Source organism: Macaca mulatta, chromosome 1 (genome assembly GCF_049350105.2).
Source record: "Macaca mulatta isolate MMU2019108-1 chromosome 1, T2T-MMU8v2.0, whole genome shotgun sequence".
Classification (NCBI taxonomy): domain Eukaryota; kingdom Metazoa; phylum Chordata; class Mammalia; order Primates; family Cercopithecidae; genus Macaca; species Macaca mulatta.
In genome coordinates, this window is record NC_133406.1 from 223,921,778 (window position 1) to 223,942,280 (window position 20,503).

The 20,503-nt window shown below is 51.7% G+C and overlaps 1 protein-coding gene across 1 annotated transcript in view; it reads left to right on the top strand.

Annotated features, from left to right (window-relative positions):
• The window catches only part of PADI2 (peptidyl arginine deiminase 2), a 51,803-nt gene that overhangs the window by 21,980 nt on the left and 9,320 nt on the right, over window positions 1–20,503 (top strand). The window contains 8 exon segments of the mRNA NM_001265783.1: window positions 1,031–1,092; window positions 3,347–3,464; window positions 4,798–4,923; window positions 10,639–10,817; window positions 12,611–12,714; window positions 13,476–13,587; window positions 14,706–14,813; window positions 17,883–18,034. Of these exon segments, the coding sequence (NP_001252712.1) occupies window positions 1,031–1,092; window positions 3,347–3,464; window positions 4,798–4,923; window positions 10,639–10,817; window positions 12,611–12,714; window positions 13,476–13,587; window positions 14,706–14,813; window positions 17,883–18,034 (961 nt within the window).

Sequence of the window (20,503 nt, forward strand, 5' to 3'; positions counted from 1 at the left end):
GGAGACATTTTTGGCTGTCGTGACTGGGAGGGATGTTACTGGCATCTAGTAGGTAGAAACCAGGTGTGCTGTTAAACATCCTCCAATGCACAGGCTGTACCCACACAAAGAATTATTTGGCTCAAAAATGTCAGTAGTGCCTTCCATTGCAGTTAATGCACCTGCTGTAACCAGGAAGGGCCCCATGTTACAGGTGAGGAAACTGGGGCTCAGAGAGGTTGTCTAACCTGCCCAAAGTCACACAGCTTATAAGCAGAGAATCAGGGTCTAAACTCCATCTTGTCTGATGCTAAATCTTTTCATTTCCCTACAGCCTCCACAAAGCCTATCTCCATGGCAGGCCTAGGGATGCTGAAGGTCCCTTCACCAAAAGAAGGGATAAGTGGGGGCCTGGCCCTGGTTCCTCCATCTGGACTCACAGGTGCCCTCAGACCAAGAGGGATTAGAGACAGCTTCCCACCCACAGTAAAACCCTCAGTCCTTGAAGGTGGGATCTAGACCACTGGAAGTTCTTGGAGAGAAAGAGACATGCACACACAGGTGCATGTGTGCACACCTATGTGCATGCCCGGGTAGACTGAGAAAGGCAGTTTGGGAATGCTATGCCTGTAAGTTTTCAGAATACGAACTATGAATCAGACCAACTGCACTGTGTACCCCAGTTCTGCTAGCATCCCTATGTGACCTTGGGCATGTGACTTCACCCCTGAACTGAGGCTCCCAGATCTGTGCATCGAGGATCATTCCCCAACCCCCAGCAAGAACAGAGAAGTGGTGGGAGGACCTGGACCTCCCCGATGGCAGCTCTTGCAGCCATAAGCTACAAAGTCCACCCAGTGTCTGCCGATGGTCTTCAGTGGGTAGTGGAATGTTGAGGCAGGGGGTTGTGTAAGATGATGTCAGCGAGGTCCTCCCTTTCCCGTGACCAAATGAATGACTGAGATGCACCCTAATCCCACAGGTCTTCCTCGTGCCCCTGCCCCAACCTGCCTGGCAGGCTCAGCAACTCACCCATGTCTCTTCTCCCCAGAGATCTCCCTGGATGTGGACGCAGACCGGGATGGTGTGGTGGAGAAGAACAACCCAAAGAAGGTACCTAGCTATCAGGGCAGGCACCACCCTGAACCCCGGGGCTTCTGAGGGCACAGCCCCAGATCGTGCAGGCAGCCATGGTTCCCCCACCAAGCAGCAATTCCCATTTCACAGCTCAGGAGACCGAGGCCCAAGACAGGCTCCCAGACATATACCAGACAGCATACCAATGATGGAACCCACAGACGAGCTCAGGCATCTTATAGAGACGGCTACAGAGCAGGCTCCTGAGTCCTAGTTTCTCCATCCTGTGATGGGGATGTCCAGTTCGTGGAACTATTGGAAAGGATAAATGTGCCTGCTGCAGAGGAAGCGCTGTGAAGGCATTTGCTCTTGTTATTTTGCCTCTTCTTTTAAGACTGGGGAGGTGGGGGAGACAGACCCTCAGGACAGAGGGTTGCATTCATCATTCTCAGTTCCAGATGCGGTATTATCTCTGCTGGTGCATGCACAGCTCCTCTCCTCTTTCTATTTATTCATTCATTCACCATTCATTCATTTGTTCCCTCATTCATTTACTTATTTTCTTTTATCTTGCGTTCCCCACTCCCATTCTGCTGCCCCACAGAGGACCATTTTGCTGGGTTTAATGCGTCTCTTTCTGCTCTGGTGACTCTCAGGAGGCATGTGGTGTGGTTGGTGTGCATGTATTTTTAATTCGTGCAGACAGCGTGGTTTCTCCATCTCGTTCTCTTTTGTACTTTTCCCTCAACACAGTTTTTAGGCTCCATCAGTCTTGCTCTGTGTACATTCAGGCTGTTGCTTCTAACTGCTTTCCGTTTTCTGCCCTTCTGTATCATCTAAATTTTTGCTGTGGGCATATGTGACTTTTATAATAACACTCTGAAGCCTAGGGTAAAGTATACATAGAGGGGTACTTATGAAGTGAAATAAACACAGCCTGATGAGAAGAAGCCTGGGTCCTAGAAGCCTGCTCCCTTGACTCTCTACAGGTCAGGAGAGGGTTCTCAGCCCTGTGGGAGAGTCCCTTCTTCTAGGATCGCGAGCAAGGCTTGCGTGAGACCAGGGCCAGCCCTGCACACTCATTCTCTGAGTCTGTGGCCAAGCCATATGAAAATGAACTCCACAGAGGCCTCTGAGGCCCAGCAGCCCCAGGTGAACAGCTTCTAACCTCCCCCAAGGGGCTGTGCAGTCTTGGCAAAGTCACACAATCCCATGAGCCTGAACTTGGCCAGAATTTCTAAATCTGGGCCGGTGAAGTTTTCACATTTTCTTCACTCATCCCATAAATATTTGCTGAGCATCTTTTACGTTCCAGGAGTGGGTCAGGCCCAGGGGATGCAGAAAGAACAAGAGAAACACAGCCCTGGCCTTAAGGAGCCCATGGTCCACATTAAAAATTGAGTGTTATGGATGGCTGTCTCATCACAATTGTCCTAAGTCCTCCCAAAAAGGATGTGTACCGTGCCAGATGTGGATCTGGAAAAGCTGCTCTGTCCTAGAGAATCAGAAAGGCCTCCAGGAAGAAGAGACAGTTATGATGTAATAAAGGAAGGGTAGAGTGGGCCAGGTGGAAAGGGGCAGGACGGCAGCAGAGGAACTGGCATGGGCAAAGGGCTGGGAGCTTGAGTCTTTTGGGAGCAGAAAGGCTCCAGGATGGGTGGGGCAGAGTGAGCGAGGGGCAAGGTGGAGGAGATGAGATAGAGAGGAAGGCAAGTTTCACCAGGCCTTCCAGGCCACAGCAAGGAATCAGGGCTTCATCCTAATTCAACCAGGAGCCCCTGACCTGGCTTCAAGCAGGGAAGCAACACAATCTGGCCCGAGTTTGTTCTAGTAGCGCTCTGGCTGCAGTATAGAAGGTGGAGCACCGTGCAGGTCCTATTTGGAGCACTAGGAGGGCGTCTGGAAACAGCTGGGTGTCATCCATCCAGGCATCTCCTCCTGAGCTCCCCTAGGGACCTCAGGACCTGTGGTAGAATGTCCGTCTGCTCATTTCTCTGGCCAGCCTCCACCTCCCTGCCTCCACCCATGCCAGACACCAGCCGCATCAGACAGGAGGCCCATAAATGCCTCAGTCAGCCTTCCTGTCTCTGTGCCTCTACTGAACTTGCCTTTGATGCCCATGTTCATCCTCTGTGGACATCAGTCTTGAGATTCACATTTGCCAAGTCACAGCTGCCCCAGTGGGTGGCGGCTACTCTTTACCCTCATCGTGGGGCTGTCTCTCCGGTGTCCCATGGGGTCTATACAAGCATAGAGAAGAGGGCACTGACCTTTCTTCCTGCCACTGTAGGCATCCTGGACCTGGGGCCCCGAGGGCCAGGGGGCCATCCTGCTGGTGAACTGCGACCGAGAGACACCCTGGTTGCCCAAGGAGGACTGCCGTGACGAGAAGGTCTACAGCAAGGAAGGTGCCAGCAGGCCCTGCACTTGGGGGACAGGATGGGAGGAATGAAAAGATTCATGCCCAGTCCTGGGCTGGGCTGAGGGTGAGGCAGGTGTGGACTCAGGCCTCTGGGGATGGTGGACACAAATACCACTCTTGCTTAAAGCCAAAGGCAAAACCATAGGAAATACACGAGGGCCGGGCGTGGTGGCTCACACATGTAATCCCAGCATTTTGGGAAGCCAAGGCAGGCGGATCATGAGGTCAGGAGTTCGAGACCAGCCTGACCAGCATGGTGAAGCCCCATCTCTACTAAAAATACAAAAATTGGCCGGGCATGGTGGCATGCACCTGTAATCCCAGCTACTCAGGAGGCAGAGGCAGAAGAATCATTTGAACCCAGGAAGCAGAGATTGCAGTGAGCCAAGATCACACCACTGCACTCCAGCCTGGGCAACGGAGCAAGACTCTGTCTTGGGAAAAAAAAAAAGAATAAAAAGAAAATAGACTAGAAGGAAATTCCCCAAAAGGTTAATCATCTCCAGTGTTGGAAATGACAACTAGTTTTTATTCTGTTTTATGCTTTGCTTTGCTTTTTTCTTTTCTTTTCTTTTCTTTTTTTTTTTTGAGACAAGGCCTTCTTCTGTTGCCTAGGCTGGAGTACAGTGGCATGATCATAGCTCACTGCAGCCTCGACCTCCTGGGTTCAAGCCATCCTCCTGCCTTAGCCTCCTGAGTAGCCAGGATTACAGGCACACACCACCATGCATGGCTAAATTTATTTATTTATTTATTTATTTTTTGAGACGGAGTCTTGCTCTGTCACCCAGGCTGGAGTGCAGTGGCCGGATCTCAGCTCACTACAAGCTCCGCCTCCCAGGTTCACGCCATTCTCCTGCCTCAGCCTCCCGAGCAGCTGGGACTACAGGCGCCTGCCACCTCGCCCGGCTAGTTTTTTTTTTTTTTTGTATTTTTTAGTAGAGACGGGGTTTCACTGGGTTAGCCAGGATGGTCTCGATCTCCTGACCTCGTGATCCACCCGCCTCGGCCTCCCAAAGTGCTGGGATTACAGGCTTGAGCCACCGCGCCCGGCCAATTTTTTTATTTTTGTAAAGATGGGGTCTTGCTATGTTGCCCAGTCTGGTGTTTGTCTCCTGGCCTTAAGCAATCTACCCACCTCATCCTCCCAAAGCACTGGGATTACAGGTGTGAGCCACAGCACATGGCCTCTTTATGCTTTTCTATAGTTTCCATTCATACACATCCATGGGGACTTTCTCCTGATTATCAAAGTAAAAGGCATTGGGAAGCTGAGGCTCCAGCAGCAGATCTCTTCATTCTCACCTCCTGTCCCTCAGATCTCAAGGACATGTCCCAGATGATCCTGCGGACCAAAGGCCCCGACCGCCTCCCCGCCGGATACGAGATGGTTCTGTACATTTCCATGTCAGACTCAGACAAAGTGGGCGTGTTCTACGTGGAGAGTGAGTGACCCCAGCCCAGCCCAGCCCTTTCTAGCCACCTATCCTCCTCCCCTTAGCATCTGTGGCCTTCACAGGTGCAGGTGCCTGGAGAAGACCTGGATTGGTCTCTGGGTGATTGTAACATGGCAATGCAGCTGTCCCATGAAGTTGAAAGACTCCATGGGGACACATCGCTCCTCCTCTCAAAGGAGTCTGGAGTGACATGGATCTATGTAGAACCCAGAGGCCCTTCTTCCCGACGAATCAGGGGAGGAAGGGCATTTGGGCACTTCTTTTCTGGAGTCATGTCACCTTCAGGATGCCTGAGGCAGGGCAGGCACCACCTCCAGGTATTTTCTGCCATCTCTGACTTTCAAAGACCCCCTAAAGATGCAGTGGGCACCCTCGAAGAGTTGACCCCTTGCTCCTCTTGATGGCAACAAGTGTCCTGGGCCCCCACTGTGTAGGGCACGGACTCCTGCCCTGGAGCTAGTCCTTGTAGCTGCCGGCTCTGCCTCACCCTTTCTGTGAATATGTGTTGAGCTCTTCGGTGCCAGGCGCTGTTCTCAGCTTTGAGATCTCTGCAGTAAACACGACAATCACACCCTGCCCTCGAGGAGCTGCCAGTCTAGCAAGAGAGACATAATCAGTACTACAACTGGAGGAAATGAAATAGAATAAGTGAGGAGAATGGCAGGGCAGAGGCACTACTAGATGGGTGCATCTGGAAAGGCCTCTCTGAGGAGGTGACATCTGAGCTGAGACTCAAACGAACAATAAGAAGGAACCAGCCACTTGTGAGCTGAGGGAAGAGTGTTCTAAGCAGAGGGAACAGCATCTGCAAAGCCTGGAGAAGGAGACCAGTTTGGAGTGTGGGAAGAGCAGATGGAAGCCCAGAGCAGGGTTGGGAGTCAAGGTCAGTGAGCTGGGCCAGGGGCCAGAGCATGCAGACTGGGTTTGGATTTTATTCTGAGTGCAATGGAATGCCATTAGAGGGTTTTATGCAAGGGACTGTCATAATAATGATGTATGTATTCTAAAAGCTCCCTCAGCAAAATAGTCGGCATTGCAATTTGCCATGGTACAAGGCGGGTTGTGGGGTGGCGGGCGGGGGGGTGCTTCTGCATGCCCAGCTGCCTAGTGGGGCCAGGATCTCTGGCCTGGCCCTGGACCCACCTCTAGACAGGCCCACTAGATCCAGGGCACTTGCCAGGAAGTAAGTAGGGACCCCGGACCCTCCCATCAGAGAAGTATTTAGCCAGGATGGCAGTGGCCAGCAGTCACCCAATGCCAGTCCTCCTTCTGATCCACCCTGGGCTCCAGGCAGTGACCTCACACAGGTTGGAATGTGCCCAGAGTCAAGCTGGCTCTGCTGCCTCAGGGGGCCGGAAATGTTGATGTTTACACCATCCAGGCTAAGGTTGTCATGGAGGATGGGGTCACCGGCGGGAGCAGGCGGGATGCAAGCAGGACCTCAACCTTGGCCTCTTGACCTTGGTGTCGTGACATGAGACCTGTGGCAAATCATGATGTCTGGACATTATCTAGACGTTTCTTCTCTTTGCTAAAGGGAGTGGACTTTGGTCTGTTTCCATAATCTCGTCCCTCCCCATCACTTGCCATTTGAGACGGGTCCTGAGCAGACAAGAGAAAAGAGGAACTACTACTGCAAGGGCTTTGAGAATGTCCCTCGGAGCCTCTTATCTGGGCTGCCCATCCTGTGGGGAGCAGCCATGGCTGAGACGGTGGGGACCCAGAAGAGACAGTTTCCCAATAATGCTGACTCTGGGTGAAAACTCTTCGACAAGACACACACACACACACACACACACACACACACACACACACACACACACAAGCAAAGGACGACAGATAATTGACCAGTAGCACAGTCTCCTTTTCTTCCAGGTAAACACTTTGGGGTTATGTCAAATTCCAGGTACCCCTATAGATAAGCGAATGTCAGGTGTCCTGGTAGGGTCAGACCAGCTCTCCCCAAGGGCAGGGAGCTGGGTTGGAGACTGAAGGACCCCTACAGGGAGTGCTGGAGTCAGGGAGCTACAATTCTGGGTCCAGGCAAGTCTCCTCACCAGCCCCAGCCTTGGGGTGCTCATCTCTGATGTGGCATGGGAATAGCAAGAGTCCCAACTGTCCCGACTATCCTGGTATGCCGGGTGTCCCAGATGGTGGTGGGGATCAAATGAGGAAGGTGTGTCAGGCACTGAGTGTGGTAGCTGGCCTTTGGAAAGCTCTCCATAAATGGCAATTAAGGCTTTTGTTGAAATGATGATGATGACTGTTGGTTATAATGATTGGAGTGGACAAAAGGCTTCAGTTTTCCTAGGAAGACCTGGTGACTGCCTCCGCCTCAAATACTGCCCAGAACACCAAGCACTGGGGCCTTGCCTCTTTATACAAGGATATGGTAATCCAGTTTGCCTAGGACTTTCCTTGTTTTAGCACTGAGGGCCCCTCATGCCAGGAAACCCATCAGTCCTAGGGAAACCAAATCAGCTGGTCACACTATCAAGGAGTCTCACTAGGAAGTGGAATCATTCCAAAGTAGCTGGAAAGGTTAAGGCTAATCATACTACGTGCTGGCCAATTCCTGGGGCAGAGAGGTCACCGTGGTCAATGGGCCCAGCCCAAGGCACGAGGACCACTCAATAGAGCAGCATTGTTGGTTCCTGCAGAAAGAGCTGGCCATGCTCAGTGTGGGGTCTGTGCCGAGCCAGGGATGGAGGACGGAGGAAAGGAGGCTCCTGGGGACAATGGCTGAATTGTTCCCACCAAGGAATCAGTCCACCCGGAGCTGGCCCCAACTGTCAGAAAGCAGCCCAGAACAGAGGTGCATTGTGAATCACAGGCCACGGGCCACATCAGGAGGGAGGAAGCTGCCAACAGACAGACTAGAACGTGTCCTCCACCTGCCCCACCACCCCCCCGGCCAGATCCCTGTTCCTACCCCAGAATTTGGGGGAGACCCCCAGGTGCTCTGAGCCCTGGGAAAGCTTTGGCTGTGTGGCTTCTGCCAGGACAAGTTGGCTTCTAGGCCTGACTCTCCCCTGAGCATCAGTTCAAGTGCAGCCTGGGGCCTGTGGGCGTGGGAGGGCGTAAGTGCTTGGAAGAAAATGTTTGCGTGATGCTAATGTATCTGAATCTACTGAGTGATAGGGCCGTAGGGTGCCCACTATTGTTTCTGGGTGAGCAGGACCTCACTTTCTATTCTTTGGGACTTTCAGTATCTGAATTTTTCTACCTCATTTCTTGGACTCCTCCTTCCCAAGGGAGGATGAGGTGGGACATGGTTTCCCTGCCTTCTGTTCGGAAACTATTCAATGAAAACTCCTTCACGTCCTTGTAATACAGGTCCAAGCAGGGTTATCGATGGTTACCCATGGTTACTGAGGTTACTGAAGTTACTGAGGCTGTGTCATTTGCATTGACCCTGTGGCGTGGGTATCATTATCTCCCACTTAACAGATGAGTAAACTGGGGCTCAGGGAGGTTAAGTGAATTCTCTGAGGTTTGGTTTTTTTGTTTGTTTGTTTGTTTTTTGAGATGGAGTCTCGCTCTGTTGCCCAGGCTGGAATGCAGTGGTGTGATATCGGTTCACCACAACCTCTGCCTCCTGGGTTCAAGAGATTTTCCTGCCTCAGCCTCCCAAGTAGCTGGGATTACAGGCGTGCGCCACCATGTCTGGCTAATTTTTGTATTTTTTAGTAGAGATGGGGTTTCACTATGTTGGCCAGTCTGGTCTCGAACTCCTGACCTCGTGATTCGCCTGCCTCGTCCTCCCAAAGTGCTGGGATTACAGGTATGAGCCACTGCGCCCGGCTCCCTGAGGTTTTATAGCTTGTAAAGCCAGAGCAGTATTTAAACCAGGTCCCTCTGACATTGGAAGTCATAACCACTAAGGGAAGCACCCTTAGTGAGATTTATAACCCGGGTCTAATTCGGCACATTGTCCCACAAGAGGAACCCTCCCAAGCCCTGGCTTCGCAGTTCATTCACTTATTTCACACGTTTTAATCAAGCACCTGGTTTGTGCCAGGCTATTCTGGTTATGTGTTCTAACCCTTGAGCATCTGGTCATTAACCATTATCATTGTCGTTGAAAGCACTAAGCTGAGGCTGATTCTGCCCTTCCAGCTCTACAGGGCATAAAGAAATTCCTTCTGGAACTGCGTAGGGTCCTATCTCCATGCCTTTACCAATGCAAGTATCTCCTCTCCCCACCACACCCATTTCTGCCACCCCACGAGGGCATCTCAAAGGCTGCCTTCCTCTGCTCAAATGCTTCCCACCTCGCCTCCTCTGCCCTTCCCACCCTACCCCAAGTAACCAGACTGGATCTCACCCATAGCTGCCGTTATGACGCTTCCCACATCTGCTGCATCTTATCATCAGCTGAGCACTGCTCTTAGAGAGGCTGCATCTGGACCACCTCTGTCTCCCCGAAGGTCCTTGCCTGATTCATGTGCTCTCAATCTGCCTGAAAATTCCCCCTTGGTCTCTCCCACAGGGAGTGTTGTGGGAGTCATTGGTTTGTTCAGTAGACATTTGTTAAACATGACCATGTGCCAGGCAGGCCCTGGGCCCCACTGGGCCTGTCTCTACCCTCGCACAGGTCACCCACATTTAAAAAGGCTGTGATGAGGCCAGGTGTGGTGGCTTACACCTGTAATAGCAGCACTTTGGGAGTGTGAGGGAGGCAAATCACTTAAGGCACGGGGTTCGAGACCAGCCTGACCAAGATGGCGACGAAACCCTGTCTCTGCTAAAAATACAAAAATTAGCCAGATATGGTGGTGTGCCCTGTAATCCCAGCTACTTGGGAGGTTGCAGTGGGCAGAGGTTGCAGTGAGCCAAGATTGCGCCACTGCACTCCAGCCTAGGCTACAGAGCGAGACTCCGTCTATAAATAAATAAATAAATAAACAAATAAGTAAATAAATAAAGGCTGTGATGGAGACAGCAGGGGGCTGTGGGAGCTCCAAGCAGAGCCCCTGGCTTTGTCTCTGGGGGATCTGGGCCGGATTGTTGCAAGTGACACAAACCAAGGCCTGAAGGAAGAAGGGACACGATTGTTTCAGGCAGAGGGGACAGCACAAGTCGAACTGGGAGCTTTCAGGAGGGCAGGAGCACTGGAGGAACCTGCCTTTCCGCCCAGCCACAAAAATGGACAGCCCATGCACTGGCCTTTACACCAACACGGCTTCCATGATATGGAGGGAATTTTTGGTACTAATGGGCACATTTATGTTTTGTTTATACAAAGGGGATGAGAGCTTGGGTTTCAGAATTGGACTTGAACCTGAGTCCCAGCTCAGCTATTTACTGGCTCTCTGACTTCGGACAAGCCACTCCTCCTTTCTGAGATCGGTTTCCTCATCTGTGAAATGGAAACAATTATACCCTCCCCTGACACCACTAACTGCTCAGCTGGCAATTTCCTATCGGCCATTCAGAGAGAGCTTGTTCATTTCATAGATGGGGAAGCCAAAAGCCAGAGAGGGTGACTGTCTGGCGAAGCGCCACACAACCAGCACACAGCAGTGCTGAGAAAATGACGATGACTCCTAGCCATGGCCACTCTGGTGGCATTTTCTGCTTGTGCTTTTCTCTCTGTCTAGAGAACAAACTACTTTGCCCTTTTGTCCCCATCAGTGATACCACCCCACTGACCTCTTTCTGATGTGAGTGGGAGTCTGACGTTGGTCCTTTTCCCTCCAGACCCGTTCTTCGGCCAACGCTATATCCACATCCTGGGCCGGCGGAAGCTCTACCATGTGGTCAAGTACACGGGTGGCTCCGCGGAGCTGCTCTTCTTCGTAGAAGGCCTCTGTTTCCCCGACGAGGGCTTCTCAGGCCTGGTCTCCATCCATGTCAGCCTGCTGGAGTACATGGCCCAGGTGAGGGCTCCAGGCTTCCACCATAGGGGGCTACCCCCGGGGGCCAGGGTGGGGCTTTTACCAGTGGGCCATTCCTAGGAGCCCACACTATGCTCCACCCCGCTCAAAGCGCCAAGGGGGTGGGTCCAGGCTAGGAGACCTCGATGACCTCTGCAAAGCCTGCATGTGGCTGCCAGGGTCCTCTGAGCCATGCTTCTGGGTCCTCTGAGCCAGTCTCCTTGCTGCTCCTGCTCCCCACGGATTCCCTGTGGGCAATGTTTTCTGACACATTCCACACCTGTGCCCTGGCCTTCCCTGCTCCCTGCCTAGGTCTGAGGCCCAGAGTCCTGCTGATTAGCACAAGGCTCTAAGCAGCCACCCGGGTGGGGTTTGCTGACCACCTACTGTGCGCTCTGTACTTCCTGCCCTACTCTGATTTATACCATCTCTGACTGCAGGCTGAACCCCAAATCCCAGTTTCAGGTTGTGCCCTACCCTGGGGCCAGGCGTCTCAGCTAGCTTTGCTCTTGCTTTTGGGAGAAGCTGGATGAGAAGAAGAGGTCCTGTCCCTCTAGGGAAGCCCGCCTCACTGAGGGCATGCTGTGTGCACAAGAACCTCTCATCACAAAGACCTTTCATCCCCAGACCCTAGTCTCTCAGGCCCACCCTGTTTCACTCAGAAAAAAAGGGAGGGACCTGACTGCTCTCACAGACACAAGAGCCCCTCATTTTTATCCCCAGGCCACTTTGGGAAAGGATACAATGGGTGCTATACAAGGGTGAGGCTGGATCTAGCTGAGATGTATGAGAATGAGCCCTGGCAGCAGACTGCCCAGGTTCAACTCCTGGTTTAACCACCACAAGACACTAGGCAAGTGAATTAAGCTTCCTGTTAATTTCCTTAGTTAAGGGTAATATGCCGTACTTTCTCCATCTATAAGACAGAAAATCCAAAAAGCATCTGCTGCCTGGGGTGGTTGTGAGCATCCAAACTTGTAAAGTTCTACTTACAAGGCACCCTCAAGCTCCCTGGGAAGTGCAAAAGGCAAAGCCAACAGGATAGAGGACAGGGATGGGGCTTCTGATGGCACCCATGCCCAGGGCAACCGGAACCCCAGGATCTCTCAAGCACCCACAGAGACTCAAAAGGCAGACCACGGCAAGCAAGGCAAGCCGTGCAACAGTCCCCCCACCCCCGCACCTCCCCACCAAGGATGGGGTCCATTTCCTATAGCTTTTGAAAGCCAGCCCCACAAAGGAACCCTGGAATCAGACCTCACTTTCCCTCGGGTTCCAGGCAAGCTGCTTGACCATTCCTTAAAACAAAACAGTCTGTACATAGCAAAACTGACCCAAAACAATGCCAAAATGCCCACACACAGAAAAGGGCAAGGTGCCCAGGGCAAAAACAGAGGAAGGCGTGGGGCTGGTTCAACCGTTGCGTGGGGCGATTTCAGGAAGAGAAGTTTGATTGGACAAGATAGGACAGTGGTTAAGAGTGTGAACTCAGCAGCTGACTGCCTGGGTGTAAAGCCTGGCTCTACCACTTACCAACTATGTGACCTTGGGCAGTTAACAGCCCCATGACTCAGTTTCCCCATCTGAAAAGTGAGGATCATAGCAGTATCTACCTCCTGTGGTGGTTGGAAGGCAGAAAAGAATTGGCACGTGTGAAAGTACTTAGCACAGTCTTGGTGCACAGCAAGTACTCAGGAAATGTATTCAGTCATCAGTTTCACCCGCTTTGAAAGGCAGGCAAAGAAAGCACCCTAACAAGACCTTTTGACCCCCCACGCCTTGTCTCTCACACCCAGGACATTCCCCTGACACCCATCTTCACGGACACCGTGATATTCCGAATTGCTCCGTGGATCATGACCCCCAACATCCTGCCTCCTGTGTCGGTGTTTGTATGCTGGTAAGGGGTGGCCCCAGCCTGGAGAGGCAGCATGGCAGAGTGGCCAAGAGCCGAGTCAGATGGACATGAGTCTAGTTCCTGGCCCCATCACTTACCACTGTGTTACCTTTAGCAACTTTCTCAGCCTCTCTGAAATGCCCACATCATAGAGTCACGGTGAGGATTAAATGAGGCGAAGCAGGCAAAGCATTTATCCAAGATCCAGCATGCAGGGTATACTCTAAAAATAATAGCTGCCCTTCTGTTCTCTTGCTTAACCCCCTACCACGCACTTAGCAACCTCCTATGCAGTGGAAATGCAGCTCATCTGACTCATTCATTAAACAGACTTTTATTGACCACCTATTATGAGCTAGGTCCACAATAGCAAGATGAGAACCAAGGGAAAAAGTACCTATGATTAGATGTCTGGCAACCCAAAAGGGACCCCTCGGGTCCTCACATGCATCCCATCTTCATGCCAGGCATAGCTCTTAATTGAAAATCTGTGGAGTCAGAGGTGTAAGGCATTGGGACAGGTGGGGGTGAGAGTTCCCCTCCTCATTTTATTTGTTCATGACCTTGACAAACGCCACATGAATGGGTGGGTTTACTTGGCCTTTGATTCCAGCAGCCTTTATAAAGGTGGCCGTGAGCACAGGTGTAGACTGATCTGCCCAGCATAGCCCAGAGATACCAGCTGCTGTCACCATCTCAGGGCAATGACTCTGGCCCCTCCTCACCCTTTCTCTTGGCCTCTCCTTCTTCCCCCAATTTCTCAGCATGAAGGATAATTACCTGTTCCTGAAAGAGGTGAAGAACCTGGTGGAGAAAACCAACTGTGACCTGAAGGTCTGCTTCCAGTACATAAACCGAGGCGATCGCTGGATCCAGGTGAGGAGTCCAGGTCCAGGCTGGGAAGGACATGACCCCGGGGTCAGGCAAAGAAGAGTCGGCTTCATGTAAACTGCCCGGACCCAGCAGCTCTGCAGATGGAGATTCTTTTGTCAGCTCATATCTGCACACGTGCACAAAGACATGAACATACAAGGCAGCGCACTGCAGTGCTGCTTCTTGTAGTAGCAAAAGATTGCAAAGCAACCTAAATGTCCATCCGTGGAGGACTGAGTAACAGCCTTCCCGGAGGTTCTGTGCAACCGCTACAAAGGATGAAGCCAATCTCTCAATATGGATACAGGATGTGCTTCGAGTTAAGTTGTTACTCAAAGGAAAACATATTCAGGATGCTGTTTGCTATTTGTGTGTTTTGTTTTGTTTGAGACGGGGTCTCGCTGTGTCACCCAGGCTGGAGTGCAGTGGCACGATCTCAGCTCACTTTAACTTCCGCCTTCCGGGCTCAATCAATCCTCCCACCTCAGCCTCCCAAGTAGCTGGGACTACAGACGTGCACCACCACGCCTGGTTATTGTGTTTTTTAAAGTGAGGTCTAGGCCATGCATGGTGGATAATGCCTGTAATCCCAGCACTTTGGGAGACTGAGGTGGGAGGATTGCCTGAGACCAGGAACTCAAGACACCTTGAGGCTATGGTTTTTGGTGCATGTGTGGGTGTGTTTTTGTTTTTGGGCAACATAGCAAGACCCTGTTTCCACAAAAAATTTTAAAATTAGCCTGGCATGGTAGTGCACACCTGTAGTCCTAGCTACTCAGAGGCTAAGGCAGGAGGACCGCTTGAGCCTAGGAGTTTGAGGCTGCAGTGGGCCATAATCATGACACTGCACTCCAGCCTGGGCAACAGAGTGAGACTCTGTCTCAAAAAAAAAAAAAAATGGAGCTGATATCGGTAAGAAACCTGCTTGTGATGTGCAGAGACCGCCTGTGGACACCTATGCTGCCATCATCAGTGTGAGGGGAGGAGGATGGGGGACCAGGGGATGGGGAACAAGATAGACATTCTTTTTCCTTGATGCTCTTGTGTTTCTCGAGTTTTCTGCCCATGTGCACAAATTGTCCCTTGGGCTCATCTAACAGCTCTCCTTGGTGTCCCTGCAGGATGAGATTGAGTTTGGCTACATCGAGGCCCCCCACAAAGGCTTCCCCGTGGTGCTGGACTCCCCCCGAGATGGAAACCTAAAGGACTTTCCTGTGAAGGAGCTCCTGGTAAGATGCTTAGGGCCACTTGGGGATGGAGGATGATCCCAGAGACTCTCATAAGACAGAGTGGTCAGGAGACCCTGGGCCACCTTGACACATTTGTCTGCTGCCTGGAGCCTCTGTTTCTCCTCTGCAAAATGGGTCACTTGGGATAGCTGCCTCTGAGGTCCTTTCCTGCTCTGATAACTGATGTTTTCCAAAACATGGAGCGTTTTCTAGTGGGAAATGGGAGCTAAGGGAAATAGAGTAAGATCTAGTTCCAGAGGCCCTGGTCCCTGGTGCTGCCCTTCCCCTCCAAATTGCAGCAAAGTGAGTTAAGTAAGTTTCAAAGAAGAAAAAAACATAGTTATGCAATTGTCAAAAATCATGGTTCCGACTTCCAAGTTCATCAGCACCTTGAGGCTATGGTTTTTGGTGCATGTGTGGGTGTGTTTTTGTTTTTGTTTTCTGAGACGGAGTCTTGCTCTGTCACCCAGGCTGAAATGCAGTGGCTCACTGCAACTTCCATCTCCCGGGTTCAAGCGATTCTCCTGCCTCAGCCTCCCAAGTAGCTGGGATTACAGGCATGCACCATCACGCCTGGCTAATTTTTGTATTTGTATTAGAGATGGGGTTTCACCATATTGGCCAGGCTGGCCTCGGACTCCTGACCTCAGGTGATCTGCCCAACTTGGCCTCCCAAAGTGCTGGGATTAGAGGCGTGAGCCACCGTACTTGGCCATGTTTTTTGTGTGTTTGTTTTTAAGCCATCTGACTCCTCCCATTCTGGAAGCCATTCTCACTCCCCTTTTAGGCCCTCAACAACCTAGTGTGTGAGGGCAGAACTGAAATCAATCTTTCTTTTGTCTGCACTCTTCTGCCCTGAACACGCTGGGGGAGGTTTGAACAGGGCATGAAACAAGAGACTGGAGTAGGTCAGGGGACTTTTCCCAAGGACACATGCAGGACAGCGTTCCTGTCAGACGCCAGGACTGCCCAGAGCTGACCCTGTGCCAGGTTCACACCTGTTCTGCCCCACATTCCTAACCCAGTGCCCTGTTCACAAGGAGATGCTAGAGCCAATGGCATCGGCACAGAGCTTTGGAATGTCAGGCGGACCTGGTCTTGAGTCCTAATTGCACCTCTTAGCAGCCATGTGACTTTGGGCAAGCAATTACCTTCCACAAGCCCCAGTTTCCTCATCTGTAAAATGGGGATAGAAATGATATCAGTCTCACAGAATGTTGTGAAGATTGAAAGCGTTATATAAGGCATCAGTGCCATGGCTGGTATAATGACCATTATTCACTGTTGTTATGGTTATCATTCCCTGGGCCCTGTCCTCAGTGAGCCTATTGTCCACTTTCCCTAACACTATGATGAGTAGGCAACCAGCAATGGTTGCCACAGGCATGAGAAACGAGGCCTTTCCAGGTCACCACCTGCCTTTAGTATTCCAGGCTGGCCTGGTTCCAAGGCCCCCGGCTGCATTGTTCCTTGAGGCCCAGACCAGGCCCAGCTTTGTGCTGCATACCTGCCCACCTGTATGGTGCTGTAGAGCCCCAGCACCCCAGCCTCGGCAAGCTCCCATGTTGCCAGCTGGGGCCCCAAGGTGAGAAAGCGCTAAGCTGCTGCCAACCACCGCATGGGCTCAGCTGTCCCTGGAGCCTCTCAGCTGAGCCAGGATAAGCCACATCCTCCTACTCCACTGGATTTTGTCAGGCAAGCTTCATCCCAAGCCCAGTGCAAGCTCCCAAACAAGATTCCTGTATTTGTACCCCAAAAGTCATGAGAGGAATCTTAAATTTCAGGGGCCAATGGAGTTATGTCTTGTGTGCTAACTCCAGTTTTTTGGAGCTCTGTGTGAAGAAGGGTTCTGAGGCTTCCTCTGGGCTCAGTGGCAAGTCTGGCAGGTTGAGACTGGGTTGAGATGGCATGTATATTCACAGCTGCCACTTTTACATGTATTGGTCAGCTTCACCAAGTAACAAACCAACCCGAAATCTCCATGACTGACAACAGCAAAGGCCTGTGTCTTGCTGGCATTCCTTGTTGATTGCTGATGCTGGTCTGCCACTCTGCTTCTTCATGCCTTCCTCACTCTAGCACTCAAGGTGCCAGAGCAGCCCCAGTCTGGGAAATGCCATTCTCCTAGCACAGGGAGAAGTCAAAGAGTTGGCAGACACACGTGGGGGTTCCTATGGCTTCTGCTGTTCACTGGCATGCATCCCTTCTGCTCACATTTCATTGGCCAAAGCAAGTCATGTGACCAAGTCTGACACTGGGCAGGGAAGTACATTCCTTTTGCAGGAGGATGCCAGAAGTCACATGACAATGGGTCAGGATGCAAAATTCTCTTACTGCACAGTAATAATACAAGCTGCTCCCCGTCCTCAGGTTACCTAATCTGGTATCTCTTTATAGATGGGGAAATGGGCCAGACGCAGTGGCTCACCCCTGTAATCCCAGCACTTTGGGAGGCCAAGGTGGGTGGATCACTTGAGGTCAGGAGTTTGAGACCAGCCTAGGCAACCCAGTGAAACCCCATCTCACTAAAAATACAAAAATTAGCCAGGGATGGTGCTTGCCTGTAATCCTAGCCACTGGGGAGGCTGAGGCAGGAGACTCACTTGAACCGGGAGGCAGAGGTTGCAGTGAGCTGAGATCGCACCACCGCACTCCAGCCTGGGTGACAGAGCAAGACTCCATCTCAAAAAAAAAACAAACAACAACAACAAAACAGATGGGGAAACTGAAAGTGCATAGCATAAAATGGGGACTAATCCTGAAATCACCAATATGTATCTGTGCTTGGGAAATAGAGGCACACACAGGAATGCAGATGCCCACACACTCACATTCATACTCCCACTCACTCTCACACACACTCTCACACTTACACCGACATGCTCACACACTCAGCCTCCCCATGCCCAGGCCCCCTGCTCTTTATTAATCATAGGAAGACCAAGGACAACCCGCCTAGAAACTAAGTGCCCACAGACCCAGACTGAAGGTGGTAAAAGAGGGTAGCTGGCTTGGGGGCTGAGGACCCTGGCTGCAGAAGACTAATGCAGGTGTGTGCCCTCTGCCTAGGGCCCAGATTTTGGCTACGTGACCCGGGAGCCCCTCTTTGAGCCTGTCACCAGCCTTGACTCGTTTGGAAACCTGGAGGTCAGTCCCCCAGTGACCGTGAACGGCAAGACATACCCTCTTGGCCGCATCCTCATCGGGAGCAGCTTTCCTCTGTAAGAGAAGCCAGGCTGGGGCTGGGGGCTAGGGGAGTGGGGAGGTCACTGTTTCTCTTTTAGGGTGGCCTGGGTTGCTCACACATGGAGCAAGTGGCTGGGAGAATTATTCCCTCCCACGACTTCCTGTTAAGAGACTGACACCCTTGGAAAGAAAATTAAGCGAACCTTTACATCTTCGTGTGATTTAGGATCTAATATATAACTAAATAAACAACTCTCTTCCCCACATGGAAAGGCGTATAATGAGATTATAAATCAGCTGGTTGGCCGGGCACGGTAGCTCTCACCTGTAATCCCAACACTTTGGGAGGCCAAGGTGGGCAGATCATTCGAGTCCAGGGCTTTGAGACCAGCTTGGGTAACACGGCAAACCCTGTCTCTACAAAAAATATGAAAATTAGCCAGCCACGGTGGCATGCACCTGTAGTCCCAGCTACTCAGGAGGCTGAGTTGGGAGGATCACCTGAGCCTGGGAGGTGGAGGTTGCAGTGAGCTGAGATCAGGCCACTGCACTTCAGCCTGGGCAATAGAAAGAGACCTCATCTCAAAGATAGATAGATAGATAGATAGATAGATAGATAGATAGATAGATAGATAGACAGACAGACAGACAGACAGATAGATAGGCTGGGCACAGTGGCTCATGCCTGTAATCCCAGCACTTTGGGAGGCAGAGGCAGGCAGATTGCTTAAGGCCAGGAGTTCAAGACCAGCCTGGACAACATGGCAAAACTTCGTCTCTACTAAAAATACAAGTATTAGCAGGCATAGTGGTAATCCTAGCTTCTTGGGAGGCTGAGGCATGAGAATTGTTTGAACCTGGGAGGTAGAGGTTGCAGTGAGCTGAGATCATGCCCCTGTACTCCAGCCTGGGTGACAGAGAGAGATTTTGTCTCAAAAAAAATTAGGCCAGGTGCGGTGGCTCACGCCTGTAATCCCAGTACTTTGGGAGGCTGAGGTGGGCGGATCACCTGAGGTCCAGAGTTTGAGACCAGCCTGACCAACATGGACAAACCTCGTCTCTACTAAAAATACAAAATTAGCTGGGCGTGGTGGCGCACGCCTGTACTCCCAGCTACTCAGGAGGCTGAGGCAGGAGAATCACTTAAACCCAGGAAGCAGAGGTTGCAGTGAACCGAGCTCGTGCCATTGCACTCCAGCCTGGGCAACAAGGGTGAAACTGCGTCTCAGAAAACAAAATTAAATTCAATTAAATATTAAATAAATCAGCTGGGGAAGGGAGGGAGGAGTCCGGAAAAGGAACACTGACAGGTATGAGTGGGAGCATACCAATGAATCCTCAGGAATACCGTACTTAAAAGAGGTATGAGCAGATGTGGTCCTGCCCCAGAAATGTGAGTCCCTGGCTCCCAGGCCTGTGCATGATTCTCCTCACTCCCTGCCCAGTTGATCCACCAGCCAGTGAAAAGATTCTTCCTTGTCAGGGCAGTCGCTGGGGAGAGAGTGAATACCTTAGGTTCTCATGCCACAAAAGGGCTGCCAGGAGCCTGCACAGATGGGATCAGCCAGGATTTGGGCACCAGGTTCCTCCGAGTCACATGGGATGCTCAACCTTCTGTGGGAAGGCCACTGGCACAGGCAGCGATTGTTTGCCCACTCTTGCCTCCTTCTCCCTCCACTCAGTGGCCACTCATTCACTCAGCAACCATTTCCTGAGCACCAGCCAAGTGCCAGGCCCTGTGTCAGGCACAGGGTCCCAAACAGGAGGCCCAGCCCCTGCCTTCAAGGAGATGGCAGAGGTCTCAGGCATGCACATAGACCCTGATGAAATAGAGGGACGTACAACGACAGAAAAAATGACAGGGAGTCAGGGCAGCCCAGGGAGGGGCCCCCAATCCCCTTGAGGAGCTCAGGGAGGCCAACATGGTGAAACCCTGTCTCTACTAAAAATACAAAAATTAGCCGGGCGTGGTAGCACATGCCTGTAGTCCCAGCTACTCAGGATGCTGAGGCAGGAGAATTGCTTGAACCTGGGAAGCAGAGGTTGCAGCAAACCAAGATCATGCCACTGCACTCCAGCCTGGGCAACATAGCAAGACTCCATCTCAGAAAAAAAAAAAAAAAGATTAAAATAAGTAGAAGTTAATGTAGCAAAGAAGCACGTGGATGAGGGCAGATCTGGGAGCCCTCCTGTGCCCTAGCCCCCTCCGGCAGGCCAGGTGGGACTCTCATACACAGAATGTGGCCTCCGCACAGTCACAGGCACCCTCGAGGGCTGAGATCTGGGCTCCCTGCCCTTCATACAGGCCGCAGCTGCAACTAACACCTACTTCTTTCCCCTTGGACTCAAACGCCTTACTGCCTGTGCCAGGGTCTCTTAACCCAACCTAGTCTCCTTCCTGGGACTTCTCTGCTGATGCCACTCTGGGTCCGGGATGGGTCCCAGAGACCAAACTCCTTTTGCAGGCCCTCTGGTAAGGTGGGTAGTTTTCTGAAACTCCTGTT